We start from the raw sequence: 23,990 nt of genomic DNA on the forward strand, positions 1-23,990 counted from the left end.
ACCGCCACACACGTCTATCCTGGCAAACATTCCTAGCTTCTTCCACATTCATACATCTTGTCATACGTGCCTTTTAGTTCTGCCTGATTTTGACATGACCAGGCTTAAGATTTTGGCGTATCTGATCATGCCTCGTCTTCCTTGGTCATCCTTGTCTCCCTTTACCGTTACGAGAAATTATGAATAAGCTTTTTTACTTATTATTTACCTGTTCGAATAATAATATATGTTTTAATAATATCTGCTTTCAGAAATTTAAAAACATAATTGAAAAATGGCCAAGTTGGGATATTTATTTTTTTGGCATCCCAACACTGGCCAACGGCCGCATCGTATTGTCCTCGTATGAACACGCACGGACAGGAGACATGACCTTGTGACGAGAGCGATTATTTCGATGTGAGCTTGTGTCACTTGGAAGTTTTTTAAATTTTTTTTTTTAATGATTTTGAGTTTTTACATTTTTTTGGCCGAAAATTTCACGTAAATGGCAACTGGGGGAAATTATAAAGTTGATTTCTCTTTATAGCGAACACGACTGGAAATGAATGAAATGAAATGAAATTTTCACGAAAGGAATGCAAATAGCGGCTAGGCCAATATAAAAATTTTATGTACGGATGTTTTTTTTTCAATTGTATTTGGTAAAAAAGAAAAACATTTTTTTAAATAAAGGTAATAATTTATTGTGGTGAGAAGAAAATAATATTATTTTTTCTAGATTCTAATGGAAGGATTAATGAACGCACAGCATAACAACCCAAAATACATTCTTAGAAAATTATTATGGCATCGGCATCGGTGTAAAAGCATAACTATAAAAGATAATATTTATTGATTTTTATTTGTGTAGTTTGTTTTTGGTTGAACATTTTAATCTATAATCTGTGGCAAAAATTGTCTATTGCACAATTTGGCGTTTGTATATTTAGCTGTCAAGGAGCCTGTTATCGCCGATACCGTACAAAATACAAAAAATGGAAGCGGGTATAGGATTAGACCTTTTGTTTAATTAAAATTATGGTGCTTCAAAATGAGTTCTACCCCGACAGCATTAGTTTGTCGCGAGGTATTCGATGAAAATAGTCAACCGTCGGCAGATGGTAATTTTTAATTTTCACACCCAATCTTTATTTGATTATTGCGTGCACTAGTTTATAATATTGGCATAACTTCTTAAATCGATAAAATATTTTTAATGTGCTAGGCGTTAGGATTTAATAATAATTTTAATAATGTATTATGTCTTTGTTTACCCATTCCACATTTAAAAAATGGTATTCATGCGCAATACATTGATTTATTTATAGAATTTAATCGTTGCCTCTTTATTATATTAACGTCATTTTTTAATGTTATTGTGTACAAAAACCTATATTAATTATTTATTTCAATAATATTTTTGGATAATTTTAGTAGAGCTTTTCGTATTTACGTTTGATCAAATATAATTTGTATGTTGCAATAATACATTTATAATATAAAATAATCTTACTTTAAAAATGCAGCCGTGAAAACTCACGAACAAATCACAACAATTTTGCAGATTGTTACTTGAAGATAGAGTGAAACTATATGTTTTTTCTTTTCAGTGTTTATTATTAGAACCATTGTTTAAATTTTAAAAGTCAGTAAAGTTTGTCTGTTCATTTAATTTATTGCACTTTGATATCTTACAAAATTTATCGATTTGAAAATGTACAACATAATTTTAAAAATAATCCCAAAAACTTACTGCCAAAAAACAAAAGAGTTTAACACATTAAGAAGTTTACCACATGTAATAATACAACAGAGATGAAGAACATTTTAAAGAAGGGCATATAGTAGTCTAGGCATTTACAGGGCTTATGATCTGTCATTGGCTGGTTTGAGTGGCCACTTGGCACACTGTAGCATTCACCTTTCTGCCTATGTTTGACCATCTATATTCCTTCAATTCTTCCATCTGTTGATATTGTTGAAGTCAAAGAGCTGAAACCTTTATTAATGTGGGTGAGATTCATCCGACTGAATTATATCACCTGCATACTAGGCAACGTCTGAAAATATTTTTTAATTTTTAAACCTCTTCTTGGACCAGTTGGTTTTATCATAATATTTTGAGTTTGTCCAAATGTTTGTACACAAGGACTGGATTAAACCCCCTTAGGCAGAATGGTGAATGTTACACAGTGTTTAAAGTGGCCACTCAAATCAACCAATGACACTGCGCAAATATCGCCAGCAGCTTTATTCCCTCAATTGAACACGAACAGAAGGAAGTGTCGAAAACGCTTGCATTCGAATGACTACCATTTTTTAAACTTTTGGTGCTCATTTTGAAATTTTGAAAAAAACAGGCACTACTTATGTTAACATCTATAATGAACACATATAGCTTATGTCGAATTTGTTCTGTAAATTGACATTTAGTTGGAAAATACTTAGAAAGTATTTAGGTGTGCAAAACTATATCTATGGGGTATCCGAAGCTTAAAAAATTTTAATGTCAATTTTAAAACAAATTTAAAAACCTAATTTTAACTTATTAAATAAAAATATTTCAGTACTTGGATCATAAGAATTGATTGAGTGTTAAAACAAAAATGTCCACATCACTCGTCATCATTATCAATACCTTTCCACACCTAATAGTGCATAGGACACTGCATTGGTAACCAAATCAGTGAATCTTGATCATTTTTGTTGCATGAAGGTAAGATGATCAGATTACACTTCATGTACCAGTCCAGGGACTATGAAATGAACTTAGTTATGCAGAAAGCATCCAGTCCACAATTTTCAAATAATGAGATATTGATTCAAATTTCAATTCAATTTTTAAATTTTATTTATTCATATATATGTAGGTACATTACAAAATGGAATATCTTAATTCATACAAATAGAAATAATCAAAATAATAAGGTAAAATTAGGTATATATATATAAATAACACATAAGTATACATAATTATCCAGAGAATAATATGTTAAAAAAATAAGAGAATCTTGTAATGAAAAACTCCCTCAGAGACGTGAAAAATGTCAATGTCCAAAGTAATATTGTTCAACATAGAGATAGCCCTTCCAACAGGCATAACCATTGGCAGGTTGGTCCTGTATATTGGAATGTGAAACAGTCTATGCTGGCGCTGTCTAAGGTGCATAGTTAAATACACATTCCTTCTGGTCTTTAAACTGCTGTAACCAAGCATACCCTGGAGGAACTCAGTGGGATAAAGCCATGGATTGATGTTATCGGGTGCAGTAAGGTCAATTCTATGTTCTGCTAAAAACTGCCAGACCGCTTTCATACAAAAAAACAGTAATAATCACCTTTTGAAAATGGTGTCTATCTCAAAAACGGCATTTCTCAATTTGCAGAAAACACCCACAAAACTAGAAAAATCTTTTTTTAATTTTTTAATATTTAGGCAACCCATCCTTACAAGGATGATTAGTGCCATATTGAGAATAACATTTTTTTAGATTAAAAATTTACATCATTTAGAACAATAAATTTGGATAAGTGCAAAACCACTTCAGGGGATAAGATTGACAGGATAAAGGTCGCCGCTATTTCTGAGACCTGGTTTGTTCCAAATCGAAACTTTACAGTTCCAGAGTACTTTTGTCTCCGTCGGGACCGTCCTGATGGAAAAGGTGGAGCGGCCCTTTTTACCCATTCTTCCCTATCATTCTCCTAGAAAAATCTTACGATACTTTAAAAATCAATTAAACTGGATAAATGCACAATTGCATTCTTGTTTATTCTACAGGTGTTCTTTAAACCCTGTCACATCCGAAACCACGATGATCAGTATGGGTAAGAAGACATATTAGCATATTTAAAAAAATATTTAGACCAAAGAATTTTAAAAAAATATATATATTAAAAAAAACAAAGGGTTGCTTACTTCTCCCCTGCAGAAGTAAGCAAAGTTCTAAAAAAATATTTTAATGTGCCAATATGTCTTTTTGCTCATACTGATCATTGTGGTTTCGGATGTGACAGGGTTTAATGAACACCCTGTATAAAAAAAACTTATGTATTTATTGTTTATTATTTGTTAAACTCAAAAACATTCCAACTGTTGTGTAGATTTGATTATTCACCCTTTTCACAAAAGTGCCATTATCTCAGTTTCACTTTACTATGGCTGGCTGCTTTCTGCGTAACTGCGTTCAAATATTCTAGTGTGAAAACACTCTTTTTAAATAAATATTTCATATCAAGCGTGTTGGGAATCGAACCCGAGACCTCTTGCATGGTATGCAAACGCGCTGACCATTAATTACACTGCGAGGCCAACAGACTACACATCATTACTAATCATAAAATTTTGAATTGATTTATTTTAAATTGTAGTTTAATCAACAATATAGTTCATAGTCATCTAAATGTCAGAGGATCATTCTCAGAAAAATCATACTGTAAAATTATACACAGTAAAAATGAAAAACATCAATCAGAAATTAATTTTGTTTTATTACTACTTTAGAAATTAGCGAGTATGCACAGCAGATTGGAATCGATCCAGTCACTGAAGGGCATCTTCTACCACTTGCTCGAGATGGATTAATGCAAGCCCTACCACCGCCATGGAAAGCGTAGTAAGCATTAATTCCATTTCTATTTTATGCAAAATTGTGTCTGAGGTCTTATGCTGGAAAGATGTGACATTTTGTCACCCATTTGACAATAGTCGAGTGGTCGTCTCGATTGCTATTCTTGAAAACCCTTAGACAATTTTATTACAAAGACGAAAGACAAAGTGGCAGCACTAACAAATACATATTTATTTGTGACTCTCCTGCCATATTCAAACTTTTATTGTTTCTACTCAAACTTCTTCCTAAGGATATTTTGCGTATGGAATATATTATAAAGAAAATAAAGAAAATGTTTTACTGAGACACTGCAACATTTATAATTATTATTCATATTTACACATATCCACATGGTATACAAAATATTTCAAATTCATTTAATTGATTTTAAGAGCAAATTTTATTATACATCTCTCAAATATGTATTTTAACATTGACAAGCGATAAAACAATTTTAAAATCATGTTTCAAGTGAAACTTCATTTAATGAGCGATTGAAAATAAGTACAGTTATATTCGTCGCACATTTGTTGGATACATTAAAATTTATCAGTGTTGTAAATTTTAAGTTAAAATACAGTAAAAATACTCGTCATTCAAACATGAATGAGCGTTTTACCCGAAGGAAGTTTGACAGCTGAAGTTACGATGTCGCATTCAGTTGTCAATATCGAGTGCTTTGGGGCAGTCGAGATGAAGTCGACTGGTTTTCAATCGAATTCATTCAAATGTGGTTCAAACATGCTGTCACTTGTCAAATTACGGAAGTCGCATGCGATCAGCGTTGCCAGATCTACCGATTTTTCGGTAGATCTACCGATTTTGGGAGCAATCTACCGAATTCGATTGAAATTCTACCGATTTTTATACATTTCCTTGTTTTTTCCACAGAACAAAATTTCAATGCAAATAAAACAAATTCATATTTTAAAAATTTATTACTTGTTTGCTCACTTCGATTGCCATTAGTTGCTTATTAAAAAAACTGCTTATCTATCGTACATAAGTATACAATGAATGATATATTAATTATGGAATTGGCTAGTATTGTTGAATATACTATGGTAAAATAAATCATGGCATAGATAGAATTTCATGACATTATTGAAAAATGTATATGTCTATTTTATGAAGTGAAATGTAGAGGGATCACTTTTCATGTTGAAAATAATATAAATGGTTTTATCTTCATAATAAAATAAATAAAACAACTTTGTTTTTAACCAGTAATTTTTATTTTTCACCGACCGATTTCAAAGCAAACAAGCTTCTTCTTCATTCTTCAGTTAAATATCTATTTAAATTTAGTTGATCATTGTTTTAATAATTTGTTCAGTACTTAAGCAGTTAGCAGTTTTTATTTAGTTTTAAGTTGTACTGAAAGAACTTTAAAACGTTAATTATTTCTTTGTTTGACAATAAAAATACTATATATTTTGATAAAATTGTGTCATTCATTCAATAAAATAATATTTTGAATTTTAATCTATGTATTATATTATTATTTTTTATAAGAACCAACTCAAATATTCCTTTTCTTTTATCATATTTATTACAAAATTAACTTTAATATAAGGAAGCCGTGTAGCTTCAAAACTGGTCAGTAATAAAATAAATATTAAGTGATTAGAAAACCAAGTGTTTTTTTTGTTTATTTATATAATGGATAACCACAAAGTAAGTGCTTCAAATATACATTTTTAAATCAATAATGGTCCATTTTGCTTTTGTTAAGTCAGTTTGACACCTGAAATCATCAATACTGTGGTTTTGCGGTTAGAATTTTATTTTCAAATTTATAAAATAAATTAATATGTGTGTTTTTTGTATTTATTGAAATAAAAAACAGCAATATTTTCACAAATTACTATATTTTTCACAATGTTGATGTGAAATTTAAAATCATTACCCTCAAAAATAAAACTCAGCAACTACAAAATTAAGGAATGGAAATGCATATTTTTTTATCTAATTGTAATTATTTCTTATTTAGCAAAACCCGCATTGAAGAACTCACGATCTTAATGCTTTATTGATTTATTTTGCAGCTACGATGATAAATTGAAGACTCATTATTTTTACAACACCGATACTCACATCACACAGTGGGATCATCCTCTAGACCTAGTTTACAAGAATCTAGTTATCAAGGCAAAGCATTCTTCTGCTGATCGTGGTGACTCTCTTCTTGATGACACTTGTGTTTCCATTCAGGTTAGTTTCTTTTCTCTAAATACATAAATTATGTTGAGTAACTAATCCAAAGTGCTGTTCATTTATTGAGTCCAAAGCTAATTTATCAAAATATCTGTATATTTAATAAAATAGTCAATATTTTAATCAGCGCAATAACATAATCTTGTAAAGTGGCCACTTAAATCAGCCAATGACAGACATATACAGTTCTGTAAATGCCTACACTTCCATATCCTTTCTCTAAAATTATCTCTATCTTTGTTCTAATTTATTTTGAACGTAACCTTTAGTTTTTTGTAAAAGTGCATTAAATTTATGTAATTTGCGCTTATTAAAGGATTTAGTGACTTATGAAGAAGATGCTAAACAAATAACTACCGACAAATTTGAGTCTAAAGGTAAAATGGAAGAACAAGACTCCTCGATTGAAAGCAGCTTAGAAGATGAGATAGGAATAGACCGGAAGCCAAAAGTTCCTCCTGATTTATTTAAACCTTCTTCATCGAGACCGGGTCTCTTGGCTCCAATTGGTCGCAAACCTTTACCTCCTGTGACCGGATTGGGAGATAGAAAGCTCGGTGACATACACGGCCTTGTGAAAAAACCCGGAGAGTCAAACACGTTTCCGAGAACAGCGCAAACCAGTATGACCAAATTCAAGTCTGGAATTTACCAACAGAAAGATCTCGACGTTAGTTTTGACAATTCAGACAGCGATCAAAGTTTTAGCAGGAAGAATACATTCGAAACTAAACGCAACAGCATGCACATGGGACAAACAAACATCATCAAGAAACACACTCCAGAAATCATAGATCTAAGTTTTAATCCCAGTGGACGTAATGATTCGCTGTCGAAAGATAGTTCTACTAATTATGATGCTCCTAAAAAAGGACTCACACTATCTGGTATGTTAACAAGCGTAATAATCCCGTGTTACTGTTTTCAAGTCTTTACTTTATGCTTACATTTAATTTTACTATGTGAATTTCAGGTGGAGGTTCAATATTCTTGAAATCTCATAAGGGTTCCCTAGATCATAATGATGGAAACACTTCTCATAGTATTAGTAAAACGTCCAACACTAATACGGGAGACAATCCAAAAGGTATTTTACGAGAGAGAAGTTTTGGAGAGACCGCATTTAGAATTCCGTCAGTGGATAGAAGTGAAGGAAGCAAAGGAAATGATCACACTGTGTCAGAAGAAGATAGAAAAAGTGTCAGGTAAAAAAAATAATAGGATTATAAAATAAATTTAACTGTAAAATTTATGATTGAAGGGTACACGACAAAAAAACAGGCTTATTAGCAAATTGTGAATTTTACGGGAGAGCAAAAAGAGCAATAAAAACCTTATTGTGGCTTCATATATTTATGAACATATATTATTAATCAATATAAAATATATTTTACATACAATCACAGTAAAATATTAACAAAAACGTCTACTTCAAATAAAAAGTACTCCTTCTTTTAACAGACGAAAACAAGTTTAATGCAGCAGCTGTCGCATTATTGACTGTTTTTTTGTCAGCTGTGACTCCATATTTTTTTATAGGTTATACGACAAAGAGCCACACTTTTACAGATTTTAATATTTAATTCTATTGAAGTCATTTAAGAGAAAAAATGGCATTAATATCTTGATAATGGAAAAAATGCAAAAAGCCTATTTTTGCCATTTGCCCTTCGATTGTTTGTGTCATTTAGTTAAATATCTTCATGATTAATTAATATACAAATGAGTCATATTCAGAATCACTTTCTAAATAATGAGTTTTTAATAAATCAAATATTACCTTTTAGGTTTAATTTAGATCAAAAGGAAGTAGATTTCCAATATGACTACTCACCCAGCCCGAGCTCCAATAGCTCCTCGGATTTATTACAAGGGAAACAGGGATCTGTAATTGCCGTTAACAAAATGGAAGTTGTAAAAAATGAACTAATTAACGCAAATGCTACAATAAGTCGAAGAAATTCTGACACTTCTGGCCTTTATTCTGAAGGACCAAATATTTTTAAAGTAAATAAATTGCGACCGTTGAAGAGTGATGATAATATAAAAGTGAAAACTAATCAAGTTTCTAATTTTGGTACGATATGATTTTCATTTTCCTACACACACATTAGATTTTTCTGTTTGTTATTACTAGTGCATTAAAATAATGAAATACATGTATTTAAAATTTAATTTTCAGTCCGAGAACATAATAATTTAGAAGAAAAAAAGGTGATTAACGATATTTCTGTCATTGATTCTCCATCTAGAAAATTGATTAAACCTCTTCCCGGGGATTTCATAAAACCAACTCTGTTTCAAAAGCCATTTGAAAAGCTCAGCGATATAATGAAACCAACTTCACCCGATACAGATAGTGATTCTGAGGTCCTTTCTTTAAAACGGTAAGTTTTTAAGCTCTGAAAAAGTAGAATAGTAGCTAATGTGTAGCCCTTATATTTTTACCAATTAATGGCTTTTTTTATAGCACAAAACCACCTGTTTTAAAGAATAAACTATCTATTAATCTGATGGAGAGTGTGGACTCTGAAGCTTCTATTGAATCTCCAGATAAAGAAAGTACTAACTTTGAAACCGTTTCTAACGAATATCCGAGAGCTGTTAAATCAATCAATGGCGGTTTATTTGGAGATAAGAAAAAAGATGAGTCTGTTCGAAAACCTGAATTAATTAACGAAAATTCAAAAAAGATTTTGGAAGCGGATGCTAACCGATTTAATGCTAAAGAATCATTCAGAAGAAATTCTTTGAACAGAATGCCCGTATTTGGAGAATTTAGCTCTGGTGATTCGAGACGAACTGAATTGGATATGGTTAATAAATGTGACAGAGAAACAGCGGATATTAAATTAAAGATGGAAATGGAAATGAAAAAGTCTCGGTCTGTGTTAGAGGAACAATATCGTAGGGAAATATTAACATTAAAGGAGCAGCTACTGAAGGAACACATGAAAAATAAAGATCAACTAGAAAAGGTGGGTATCATGAAAATATATAAATATCTTATTATCTTTTTTGGTGAATTTATATTTTATAAAATTTCCCGTTTTAGACTATACAAGAGACTAGAGAGAATCACGAAGTAAATATGCAGAAAGCTTTAAACGAACTCCTGATAGATTTAAATAAACAGAGAGAAACTGCCATTGCTGAAGAAAAATTGAAATTGTCACTAGAACTCTCTTCAACGACTGAGAAGTTGAAGGACGAACATAGTAATAATATTCAAAGACTGAAAGATGAAAATAAAGCTAATCTTCAAAAATTATTCAATAATATGGAACACGGTAAGTGTCAGTTATAATTTGGATTTGAATACATTTATGTGATTATTTATAATGCATTTTGTAACTTTGATTATTAAAGAAAATTTGTTACTTTGATTATTTTTAGAAAATAATAAAGCTATTAATGAACTTGGCTTGCAATATGCTGACAATCTAGAGGCAGAGAAATTAAGACTGACAGCTGAGAATAAATCAGCGCTAGATAAAATGAAGAATGAACATGAGTCTATGTGCGATGAGCTTAAAAAAGATTATAGGAGCGAGGTTTGTACTATCACATTCAAATCTATGTATATTATATCTTAGAATATTGGCAACACTGTCTGTCAACACAGAACACAGTCTGTGCGCTAAGATGGAGTGTGAAGCATTCTATACTCTGCTTACCCCTATAAATCAACATAATTATTTATTGTTATTTTTGTTGCAATAATTCTCATTGTGGCACTTTTCTGCCATATGGAAAAAGGTCATAACTACCATTTTTGACAAAAATGAGTTAAGTATAGACCTGAAATCAGCAAGAAAAGACAAACATTTGGATATATATGTGACAAAGTCCAAATTGGTATATTGGCAAAATTACCTTTAGATAAAAGAGCACAATTTCACTGAATGTATTTCACAATTAAACTGATTTGATATATTTTTTTTACAGAAATTAAAGGGATACAGTAAAAAATTGGTGTATTTCCAAAAAATATTACTATAAATAGTAAAACATTTAAAGTTGCAAATAAGTATATTTGTCCATAAAGCTACAACAAGCTCAAATTTTCACTTTCAACAAAACACTAATTTTCTCAGAATTCACTTTTATGCAGTTACGGCCTTTCTTTGTATGCCGGTATTATGTTTTTAATGAAATTTCCAAATTGAATATATTCGTAAATCGTTATTATTATTTTTTAAATGGTGTAAACAAAATTTTATTATTTTTCCAATGTTGTTTTTATCCTAATTTTTAATATTTTAAATATGTTGACAGATTACAAATTTGATTGCAAATGAATTTCACAGATTGAGTTGGTACGCAGTCAGCAAGCAGCCCACTTGAGCGCCCTCAGAGAGCGCATGCGGAGGGAAAGGGGGGCGTCGCCACCCCGCGAGGGAGTGGCCATGGAGAGGCTGCGCTGTGACAAGCGCCTGCTCGAAGACAAGTATCGCTGCCTCAAGGAGAAGTATGCCAGGCTGAAGACAGATGTCAAGGTGAAGGAAAATGTACACACAATAGCATTTCTAATATGTATTATATAATTTCTGTTTAAAAAATATCTTTTCAATATGGAACCTAAGACTTGTCTCAAACTTTAACGATTGTGTTGCCTGAGCCTTATTTAAAACCATATTATACAGTCGAACTCGGTTATAGCACTCATGGAAATAGCGATATTTCCGATGTACTGAGGAAACATTTATTTACGTTTTAGTTTATAGTTTTCTCACTTTTATAAATAGCTACTTCTCGGAGATACCGAACCAAAATACTGTCAACAATTGTCCAAAAACTCTTGAATTGTTTTTAAATATCATATTTGAAATAAAAACCAAAATAATAAAATTCAAACGGGCAGCTAACTTAAAGAACCGATGCCACAGGGCTCTGCAATCAGATTACGTTTATGACATATTATTACATAAGTGTCCAAGCACCTAATTGGCGTTTTCGCCGATAACATTGAAAAAGTATCACGCATGTAAAAAATCTAAGCTCTGTGAACTCGGCAAGCACCGGCTTGGCACCTCATTACAATTTACAACTTTTGTATTTTCTAAATGACACCCTTGTTTTAGAACTTTCTTCGTATTTTTTAATGTTAATAAACATTACGAACGGCTGATGTCAGATTAGTTTTAGAACAGATCAGCCAAAAACTAACCTTTGAATTATAAACATATCACAAACAAGAGTAAGTATATCTCAATTTGTGAAAAGTCACAATTATTAGTGGAATAGTATGTGGCGCGAAAAATGTTGATGTGTGTAAAAAGTTTTCTCTATTTTCACACATAGTGTCAACATTGAGGAAAAATAAGAAAGTTTATTTATCTGCATTTAAAAAACATCACAGACACAATAAAAATGCAGTATATTTTTTAAAATTATCTATATGAATTGTACTGATCAATCTTCTGAACACTTTCTGTGGTTTTGTCCTTTGAGCCCTCTCTTGGATACCCTAGTTTCGATTCCTAACAAGATCAATATTATATATAATAATTATTTCCCCACAGTTTTTTTACATACATTTTATGTTTTGATATTTCTAGATTTCGATAGAGCGCAGAAATAAGAGGCGTGAGCAAAGTCTAACTACAGGATCTGAAACTGACAAATCCCACTCACACAAAATTGTTGCTCTTGGCGAAAAGTAAGAAATTTCAATAATAAATTAAGATACAGTAAAACCCCTTTTTACACTTTTCAAGGGAGCAACGAAAAAAGTGTAAAACTGAGGGAAACGTTAAAGCGAGGAAATGACAAATGTATGAAAAATAGTCTGTATTATTAAAAAACGCGTGTTTTTATTTATAAAACTAATACACGATTTCATCAAGAAATGTAAGTAAACTTGTCTAGTTTTTTTTTTAAAGAATGTTATTAATTAGTTTTTTTTTCAAAAACATATTAACCTTTCATGAACACATTTAGAAAGTGCCATAATACAACAGATTTATTTACACAATAATTTACTACTATAGTAAATATAATATATCACTGCTATAGTAATACATATGTAGGTCCTTGTCTACAAACATTTGGACAAACTCAAAACATTGTTGACATATGTAGGTGTTATAGTAAAAACACTAAAAAGATTTTTCACAATTTATATTTAAAGTTGAATTTAAAAATTAAAATATAACAGTCTGTATAAGAAATAAAATTGTTTGAAAATGAAATAACTTGACTGAATACTGAGCGATAAAACGACACATACGACAAGCGCAGCGACAAAGCGAGAATAAACACACAGATTGTAAATGAATAAACAATAAACACATCAAAAATTAAAAGCTCGGTAAACCCAGAAGCCGGCCTTGTGGTGTAATGGTCAGCGCGTTAGCCTGCCATGCAAGAGGTCTCGGGTTCGATTCCCGACATAGTTGATACGAAATATTTATTTTAAAGTTTATTTTCATACTAGAATATTTCATAGTCCCTGGACTAGTACCTGAAGCGTAAGACTGATCATCTTACCTTCATGTAACAAAAATGATCAAGATAAGCTGCGATTGGTGATACCAATGCAGTGCCCTATGCACCATTAGGTGCGGAAAGGGAATGATGATGAAACCCTGTATTTGTACGCCATAAAATAATCACGCACAGATACAAAATTAATCTCAGGACGAATTTGTTCGAATAACATATGGGAATGCGTTAAAAATAGTCCGTATGTCCTTAACCAGACGAGCAGAAAATCATTTTAAGTAACACGTCAGTATGGCGAATTTCATTTGAAAACATTGAAATTGACCCTAAACAACATTAACCAAACAGCAAAAAAAGATTGATTACTCTACAGCCCTTTTGAATTTCGTTTCAAACAATGGTTTAGCCTTTTTATATATTCTCGCGTAACATTGTTATTTCCTCTAGAATGTTTAGGACAGTTTCGGAAGTTTTACGACCTTGAAATCAGTGATGACAATGCAGATAGCAAACTCACCCTTATTGACTATTGAGATGTTTGTCTATTCATACTATAGTTACGTGTATAATATATTCAGTGAGAAAGGTTGCTTTGTTCTCGTACTTTTATCGCTTTTGGTAGAATAATGCAATAACATGGCATTTGGTGTTGACCTACATAAGTTTTATGACACAAGGAATGTATTTAAAAAAATCTTGAACATAAAATCGGGGTTTTGAAAAATTTTAAAAACGTTAATTCGGGTTAATGGTTATGTTAATGTTAATTCGGGTTATAGGTTATGAAAAAAAATGGGACTTGAACATTTCGGTGTAAAAAGCGGGAAAACGTAAAATCGGGGGGCGTAAAAAAGGGGTTTTACTGTAAATTTAAAAAAAATATACGTGTTTTAATACTGTTATTATTGTTTATGTAGGTCTGGTGATATCACAGATGCTCTTAATTCCATCAGCAAAATAGATCCCCGTAAACGATTAATTAGCAACAACAATACAGTTAATGGTTCTGCTCGTGTTTCCAACACAACTGTTATTAAGGCTCAAATGCATATTAAGGAGCCGGACAATAATAATGTGAACCCTGCTATCAATCAAAATAGAGATATCAATCTATCTCTAAGTGAATCCAGCCCCCGGCAAAATGGATCTAATGAAACAAACAGTCAGCTGTTGAATGTCGCTAGAAGACACGACTCTCTCAATCGAGTCTCGCCGGATGGATCGAGAGGCAAGTCTCCGAACTTTAGGGATAAATCTCCTCTTGGCAAAGTCGCAATACGAGAAAAGTCATTTGCCAATGGAGATAATGACAATAGCATCGGTCTAAATGATATTTCATTGAGTCAGAGTGACAGTCATACTGTGTCTAATAGCAAACATGCCAAGAAGGCTCACGCTGCGGAGAATTATAAAGATAAATATGGTACAAGAGACCCTGTCGATATCAGAGGAAAAGGCGCTTTTAGGAAATCTTTGAAACCGAATCACGAGTATATTGAAACAAGTGAGTATGAAAACAAATTATTTAAAGGTGTAAAATAATTTATCGTCGGTCAGCATGCATTACCTACAATTTGAGGGATTTGTAACTCTTAATGGATGTTCCCTTACCATACGATATGCGTGGGACCAATAGTAGGCAAGCTTTCTGGAGAAGAACGGTACCGCGGATCGGAGTTAATAATGTGTTAGATTTTATTTTATGAACAGTTTTTCCTGTTTCCTGGAAAAAAATGATTTAGTAGATGGCGGTAATGCACGCCGACTGACAATATGCTTCTTATGGTTCCACTCCACAGTGGAGGTTGGCTATCATCGTGGCATTTTGGATTTTATCGTGGATTTTATCCGCAGCCACTCTGAATAAGGATTTATAGCTACAGTGGAACCACTCGTAAGTTTTGAAGCCAGAGAATAAGTCTTCTTCCTACACTGCGTTTTACTTCAACTTTTCCTTGTATTATGATAAAAACTATTTTATAATTTTCTCCCTACAATATGCAAAGCTTTCTTAATTGTGTGTATTATTTCTCTTTGTTTTTTCATGCATCTTGATGCTTCTTTGTTGCAAACTCTGTCTACCCATGATACTTTAAGCGTTCTTCTAAAGCACCACATTTCAACATTTGTAGTTTTATTTACAATATTATTTTAATTTCTAGCCGTAACAGATTACCAAGATTCATCCGACACTGGTTTAAGTGACCATTTACATTGTAAAGAATCCCTAGCAGGTAAGTTCATGTTGTATAATAATGATACATTATTTTTGATTGCAGGTATTTTAAATGTTACTTTTATGCAATTATTTTTTCACAGGAAGACACCGGAAGAAATTGTTTACCAGGTTAAAGTCTGCTTCAACTTCGAGATTAAACTATTCGGTTTCTCCAAAGTAAGTATTTATTCTTAAGTTATATATCTGCACTGTTAGAATAGAAAAGAGGTTTATTTATTGTTAATTTCACACATATAAGGTCAAATGAGCGTGCCTGCAGTCCACTAGAAAATCTTCGTCAACAATTGAGAAAACTGGAAGAGTTAGAAGAACAATTCCCCGATGTTACTCTGAATGCCGATACAACTGCTTATCGCCTCCGTTATCCATTTCCAGATTCAGGTATGCATACTACAGTTTTGTTTATGTTTATTTATATAAATTTAAAAAACACAAAATCACTCCCTAATCCTGTATTGAGACATTTTTCGTATCGAGTCAGTATTTAACACAATGTATTATAAGTCATATCCTCCGCTAACTGCCTGAAAAGTTCACTATCTTAATTTATTTCAACAGAGAGGGAAAACATTTTTGAGAAGGGAATATGGAAGTCTAGGCATTTACAGGGCTTATGACCTGTCATTAGCTGGTTTAAGTGGCAACTTTACATACTATGTAACATTCACCATTCTGCCCATGTTTGCACACCCACATTTCTTCAACTCTTCCCTCTGTTGACTTTTGTGAAGTAAAAGAGCTGAAACCTTTATCACGTGGGTGAGATTCATCCGGCTGTACCAAATTACCTACTAGGCAACGCCTGAAAACAATTTTCCAATTTTTATACTTCTCCTTTTACCAGGTAGTTAATTCAACAATGTTTGAGTATGTCCAAATGCTTGCAGACTGGCTGGATTCAAAAATGTTTTTCCTCTCGCATAGTACGGTAGGTAACCACAAAATGCAGTAAATACGATATAATGTCAACAATAAAATAAGGTTTAACAATACGCGAATGTTGATTCAAAACAAACATACAAATACATATTTTATGCACCTACATAATATAATAAATCCAGCCAGTCTGCAAGCATTTGGACATACTCAAACATTGTTGAGTTCATTATCTATTTATTGTTTTATTTAATCAAATAAGTTTTACAATTACATTAAAAAAATATTGTACATACATAAGATATTTTTATATTTTAATACTTAACGTTTCTACCTCTCTAATGGAGCAAGATGCTTTTTTTCAAAAATGTAGTTTTATTTCTATTATTTGATTTTATGTTTCAATATTTTTGTACAAAAATAAAATTTATGAAATTTCCATTCGCTTTTTTCTAAATGACTAAAATACATGGTCATCAAAACAAAAATGATTGTTTAAAATATTACTAAATAAAATATTGCTTTTATCGTTTTGGGTTGATATTCTGTACCAATTTTTAAAATATTGTCTTCCTTGTGTCCAGGAGGTGGTGGAGAGCTGGGCTTCCTCCGTCACCGCGCCCTCGTGGAGAGGGAGGGCGTCCGCCGAGCCAAGGCCGCTCTGCGCAGAAGGCGACACACCCTTCGCCAGCAGAGGACGTCTCCGAACCCTTGGGAGGTCAGACAAATACCGCTCTTTGTATGTAGACTAACTCAGAGAACCCCGCTTCACCTGCTCCAAGGTCAGAGAGCTTGTCAGAAACAGATGGTGTAAAAAGGATTAGGGTTTTTGCACAGGATTCTGGTCCTATTTCACTCACAAAACACGGATAAAAATAAAAATCTATGTTACTTAAGCAAGTCATTCATCTGTGTCATTCTCCTCACTGCTTAGGGTCGTAACCATCCTCTTTCTTTGTCTTCGACACGCTATGGATTATTGTCATCTACCTCTCCCGACACACCGCCGCCTGCGTCGCTCCAGCCACTGATGTTCCTGTGGCAGCCTTGATTTTGTCAGTCCATTTACTGCAGGACCTTCCTTTTTCTCTACTTTCTTCGACCCCATCCACAACCGTTTATTTTTAAAGACTGTCATTGTCTCTACTGGCGATGTGTCCAAAAAACTGGAGGACACGCTTTAACATGTTTGACATAAAATACTTGATGCAAATTAAGACGATAAACATTGTACAAAAAATTGCATTGTGAAACGTTCAAGACAAAGACATAACAGCAACCAAAAATGCTGACATACACAAATATAATACCAGACAAAAACACTTCCATGTTAAAAAAAACATATTCTGGCCATCACAATACGTTGCTTAATCCCGTCATTACATTCTCCATTGTCTGAAAGCATTGACCCGAGATAAACAAAGTTGTGCGCCATCTCTATGCCTGACAGGGCATCTGCCCGTCGGAGCTTGTTGCGTTGATTTATGATCATTACTTTTTTCATCTCTAGACCAAGCCTCTTGCTTATAGCCATCTCGGTTTCAGGTCTAGCAACAAGGCTTGTGTCATGTGAGCAAGTAGTGCAGTATGTGTCAAGCTGACCTTAAAAATAAAAATCTTCATACACCCTGCATTATATCAAGCGTAAGATGTATTCAACAATATTTTAAGTGTGTCCAAATTTTTGTTAATAAGTACTGGATTTTACCACCAAGGGAGTTCCAAAATTGATAAATATTTCAAAAGAGATAGAAAACTTCTTTGAGGTGGGAATATGGAAGATGGATCGGTGCCGCGACAGAAGAACTACTATGGAGATAGAACAATGGGGAGTGTAGTACCAAAACTGTTTAATTTAATACCAGTTGAAAATCGTGAGGAAAAAAACCTAAATTCATTAAAAAAATAGTCAAAAACTTATTAAAAACAGCAAATTAAACATAAGTGTGCACATAAATATATTATATTCTTCATTTATTATTCAACTATATACTTACTTTTTATAAATTAAAAAAAATAAAAATGTAATGTAACTAGCAGACAAGCTTCGGCTTTGCGGGAACAAAAATTCAATTATGTATGTTACTTATTTGTTAAAATAAATAAAACTTTAAAAAATAACAATTTACACCCTTTTTTTAATCCCTGTAATTGTGTAAACTTTCTCCGTATTCCGTTCTCTAAAAACTTCTTTAAACCCACAAAAAGACTTTAAACCCACAGTACAGTTCCTTCTTGTCCGCCCAAATATATGTACACACCGTTATTTTGACGTTATAAACCTGTTTCAATGGGATATTTGCAGGATGAATGTGAACTAACAGATATGGAGGTGTCTCTGCACAGAACTAAGTCCATCCTAGGAGAAAAGGTGATACGTCTCCGTCATATCGAGAAGAGTCTACGTCAGCTCCAGGCAGAGAGGGAAGGGAAGGAACCTGTCGCTACTGAATCAGCTTCCCACAAACAGGAACATAAGGTATTATTATTATTATTTTTAAAATTTCATATTTTTTATTTGCTTAAAATATATTAACTACAAACTACAATTACCAATTTAAATAAGTTAACTTAAAGCCATAATGAGCTCATGAATATATATTATTATGTAAAATGTAACTAACAACTGACTAAAGGTAAAGAATATTTAAAAAAATAATAAATAATATTTTTTTTTAAAACATACTATCTCTAATACACTTCTTGCGTTTGTCAGTATTTGTTTTTATGAATTCAATTACTTTTGCATCGGATGTATTTTTATTTTTTTGAGATTATTTTATTGTTGTCCAGGAAATTTGTAAGTTGTGCTTTAAATGCCTTTTCTATAATTTTACTTAGCGTTTTAAGCAGAGTTATTGCTCTATAATTACTCATTTCACTTTTGTTTCCATTTTTTTAAATAGGTAAGATCGGTCTTTTTTTCAGGTTTTTAGGAAAACACCCTCCCTGAAAGCTAATATTGATTAAACATTGCAATGAAATTAAAATGTCTTCTCTTAGGTGTTTGAGCATATTTGTAGTTACCAAATCTGTCCATCTGGTAGGACTTCTTCCGCAAGATCGAGTTTCCTCTACTCATCATTGTACTACCAATTTTTCCATTTTGTCTCTTCGTCTCATAACGTGGCTGAAGTACCCGAGAACACGGATTTGTACAGTGGAAAAAAGACACTGTTCAATATCCAGTTCTCGGATTATAGAGACATTAGTCCAATTGGCTGTCCATGGTATCCGCAGCATTCTGCGCCAGCACCACATTTCAAAAGCGTCTATCTTTCTTCGTTCTCTTTTTCTTAGGGTCCACGTTTCTGCGGTGTACAAGAATACAGGAACAATTAAGGTTTTGACCATTATTATTTTTGTAAATTTGGTGATACTACATTGTTGCCAAACTTTTTTCAATTTTTCCTTCGCAAAGCGAGCCATGGTATTTCATCTCTCGATTTCAGCAACGCACCCTCCTCTGTTTTCTATCATTGAGCCCAGATAAATATATCCATTGACAACCTCACAGTTTCCTATTTGAGTTATTTTCGGTCTATTCTCATTTCGCTGGTCAATTATCATCATCGAATGTGGTTACCCAGATGAAATGATCTGTAAATAATAACCTATTTTTCAAAATATGAGTTCTGTAGTAGCTAAATAATTTAATTCATAATAAAAAAAAATTACCCTCAATTTTACTCTTATGTCCGTCAAAGAAATCTTAATTTGGTGCTGCTAGCATAGAAATCAGTTGTAGTTTCATTTTTTTTGTTTTTTTTTTTCAACTAGGATACAACACTCAGTGATATTTCATCACACAGTTCAGGATTCAGTAGCACTGAAGCACACAGCGATGGGAACCAATCCAGACAGGGGACAGAGAGAGAACACGATGCTGAAATTATTTCCAGTCTTCAGACGCTCAATACGGAGATCAAGGACATTTGGCAGGTTCTTAATGCTCAACAGCAACTCAGTGTTTCCAAAGGTACAATCTGGCATTATTTATCTACAATATTTTGAGTATGTCGAATTTATAGACATGTACACAACAATTAAAAACAATACACAAATAAAAACCATGTACATATTTATATGATATATAACTTTTTCTTCAAAAGAAATTCATTATAACAGAGGGGAAGTATGAAAAACAAGTAACGAAAAGAGGCTGTAAGGAAAGCATTTATTTATTTAACTTTTTGTACATAATGTTATTTGTACATTGGCGGGCTTATTGCCAAATGGCAATTTCTTCCAACCAACCAATAAAATAAAAGTTTTATTTTTATAATTCAAGTTACAGAACATATTCAATAGAAAAAAAAAAGATTAAAAAGTTAAAAATATATAAAAATAGAAATAAACGTATTTGTTTATAAATTACCTTAAATCAAAACTATTACTCAGTGGGGAAAAGGAAAAAAGCGGAAAGAGGAAAAAGGAAAGGAGGAGAGATTAAGGAAGAGAAAGGAGATGTTTCTTCAGACGTGATTTAAACAGAGATAATGTAGTGACATCTTTGATGGTGGATTTAGGTTAGGAGTTCCATGAAAAATTTTGCCTATTGCTGAAATTCATGATTTAATATAGATCAACGGTCCCTATGTATACTATCGAATCTGCATTTTACGAGATTTACTTCTGTAAAGAGCGAAAACAAATCTTGATATTTTTAAGAAGCTATTAGATACTGTAGAATTGCTAAACATGTGTCTATTGAAATACAGTAGTATAGAACACAATTTTTTTGTCATTAATAATGAGAATATTAATAATAAAATTTATGCTATTCATTATAAAAGAAGCTATTTAAATCTGTTTTTTTATCCATAATTAAAAAAAAAAAACTTAATCCTAAACAAATTCAAATAATAAATCTCTATCTCTAACATATAAATTATGTTTATATCCATACAGTGTTTTGATTATTATATAAAATATTGTTGTATATAAGTATTTGTGCGGATGTTGGAGGGCCGGCAGCTGGACGGTGTAGAGGAGCCAAATAGCCCGTGACGGTGGCATGCTTCTTGGCTCAATATCTGCACAATACTTGTGTATTATATTACTACTATTATGATTTTTTGTTATTATTATTATTGATTTTACTATTTATTTATATATGTATGTGCATACATTTATGCGTGTGCATGTATGCACATATATTATTATAGATATCAACTACTGTAACTAGAACATAATGTAAAAATAATGTAAATGAATGCCTCGACACGGGTTATGCCCAGTGACGTGTTCCTTTAGAAAAGAAAAAAATATCAAGTTTTACGTGAAATAAAAAAAAAATACCGACCGTTATAGTGCAATATGATTCAACCCACAAAAAAAAATGTAAGTGGCTTAATGCAGAAGTGCTTAAAAATGTATTTTTCGTGTACTGGCAAAATGTCGTAGCCTACAAAAATGCTTTAACCTAAAAGCAATTTGTTATAAGATGCTCCAAAAAATGTCCAATCGTACTTTATATATCTCAGTATTGGTAAATACTTTTTTTTCATTAATTATTAAAACAATACTAACTAATGTAATGTAATTAATAAAATAGAGATAATGTTTATTTTACCATCTCCTGTAAAATTAGGTGATTGTGGGTTGCGACATATTGCACTATAACCGTCGATATGTATTTTTTAATTGTTGTTTTTTTTTTTGCATTACATACGATATTAAACTATAATATATTTCAGTCTTTCCTATCGGCCAACTGCTTTATACCGACGTAGGGTGGCAACTCCCCTTGGCGGCCAGTCACATCCCCAGCCTGCAACTCCTCCCCGGGACCGCCCACCAGCCGTCCCCCGCGGCCCTTATCCCGGGCCCAGACTCCGCCCTGCAGCAGTATAGAGACAAGGTGCACGGCTTCAGGCAGATAACTCAACTCGCCGTGAGGCCTCACCTTCCTCCCGCTACTGCGCCACAAGTATTATTATTAATATTATTTGTTAAAGGCAGGCAGCCTTTACTGGCACGCCTGTATCTCGTGTACTGCTTTTTGTCTGCGGTTTTCTTCCTTCCAAGCATCCAATAGGTTTTTGAACTGGTTGACTGAAATGGAAAGGACAACTAGACTTGGTAATTTATTCCAGTCTAAAACCACCTTGCTAGAAATAAATTATGTTTTTGTGATCGAGGTGTAATCGGGGACGATAGAACTTCAAGTTATGCCCCCGTAAATTGGTGGTGGAATTAAAACTAGTAATAAATAAGACGGGCGCCGTGGCGCAGTTGGTTAGACGGCCCATTGTGAAACTGGCGTCGCGAGTTCGATTCCCGCCAGTTGCAAGAAGAAAATCCAAGAAGCATTTTTTTCTCAATTGGTCTGGGTGTTTTGGTGTATTTTTCATTACCTCCTTCCATATCCCCTCTATCCCACCTGCTCACAAGCCTCAAAATAGAGGCTCAGCGGGTTATTCCTTTAAAAAAATAAAAATACTTTATCTACTAATATGCTTTTCAATGCCTCAAGAAATGTAATGTTATGTTTGATCTGGAGGAAAAACATTTATAAGGGGAGTAATATGGAAGCCTAGGCATTTACAGGGTTATGACCTGTCATTGGCTGTTTCGATTGATCACTTTCGGCTCTTTTACTTGATCAAAGTCAACAGACGGAAGAGTTGAAGAAATATGAATATTCAAACGTAGGCAGAATGATGGATGTTACACAGTGTGTAAAGTGATCACTTAAACTAGTCAATGACAGGTCATAAGTCCCGTAAATGCCTAGACTTCCTCTCTCAAAAATGTTTTCCCTCTTTGTTGCAGTAAAATATACACTTTGAGAGGAATGGAGAAATAATAGAACGGATGCAACAACTTCCTGTGACAACTGTCATCAAGTGGAGGCAATACGATCAGCTAGGCCATATTCTGCGGATGCCTCCCGAAAGCCTCAATCATGCTCGCCTATTTAAAAAGGTATCAGGTTTACAAAGTCCAGGAGGTCCTTTGCTAACTGTTTTTTGGCAGTTTATGTCGGTACTACAGGATGCGAATCTGACTCGAGAGGATACGCGAGAGCTGGCAATCGACAGGAAGGCCCGCAGGCTGTTGGTGGATGGTGGATATCGAACATGAAATGATGATGTCGCAATAAATGTTAATCTTGATAGCTCTAGGGGCTGTAATCCAGCCTTTGTCTACAAACATTTTGTCATTCTCACAATATTATTTGTACAAATATTTATTTATTTATTTCATAGGTTCCTTTACCGAGTGGAGTAGCGTCAAGCCTAGTGGAGAGAACAAGAGATCTTCGTGATTGGTTAAAGCAGCAAGCTGCTCTCTAAAATACCAGCTCAACTGTGTACACTTTTATCTAGTCTTTAAATCTAGTCAACTTTTACACACATGTTATTCACTGTCTCTTATTATATTTCAAACATTCCATTCAGGTGATACTTCTATCACTTTTATGTATTCAGAATCTAGTCACTCTATTTGCGTTTGAGTTTAAAATTAATTGTTAGATATTTTACAATTTCCAAACTTTGTACCATCAATGTTATGTGTCATTTTTATCAACGAACATTTTTTTGAAAATGCAAAAATATTGATAAACATCATTTATCTAGTAGACTTACACTATAAATGAAAAAAATAAA

General features: G+C 32.9%; 1 protein-coding gene across 4 annotated transcripts; it reads left to right on the top strand.

Annotated features, from left to right (window-relative positions):
• The first annotated feature begins 799 nt into the window (after positions 1–799).
• On the top strand, positions 800–23,990 carry Cep164 (centrosomal protein 164). Of its 4 annotated transcripts, none has more exons than XM_088226528.1 (21): positions 800–1,103; positions 4,487–4,598; positions 6,644–6,809; positions 7,129–7,699; positions 7,786–8,017; positions 8,600–8,889; positions 8,995–9,199; positions 9,283–9,790; positions 9,868–10,102; positions 10,209–10,366; positions 11,123–11,323; positions 12,374–12,474; positions 14,177–14,763; positions 15,422–15,493; positions 15,579–15,654; positions 15,737–15,879; positions 16,959–17,092; positions 18,680–18,853; positions 20,155–20,353; positions 22,074–22,306; positions 23,589–23,990. In XM_088226528.1, exons 1-21 carry the CDS (start codon positions 1,034–1,036, stop codon positions 23,673–23,675), a joined length of 4,554 nt encoding a protein of 1,517 aa, XP_088082654.1. In that variant the 5' UTR covers positions 800–1,033; the 3' UTR covers positions 23,676–23,990. The 4 variants fall into 4 exon arrangements, with proteins under 4 accessions (XP_088082654.1, XP_088082656.1, XP_088082657.1 ...); XM_088226530.1 differs by having other exon boundaries at positions 11,123–11,311; XM_088226531.1 differs by lacking the exons at positions 15,737–15,879; positions 20,155–20,353; positions 22,074–22,306; positions 23,589–23,990 and having other exon boundaries at positions 18,680–18,814.

This window comes from Micrasema longulum, unplaced genomic scaffold, assembly GCF_059751315.1.
Source record: "Micrasema longulum isolate JH-2025_06_02 unplaced genomic scaffold, ASM5975131v1 h1tg000437l, whole genome shotgun sequence".
In the NCBI taxonomy this organism is placed as follows: Eukaryota; Metazoa; Arthropoda; class Insecta; order Trichoptera; family Brachycentridae; genus Micrasema; species Micrasema longulum.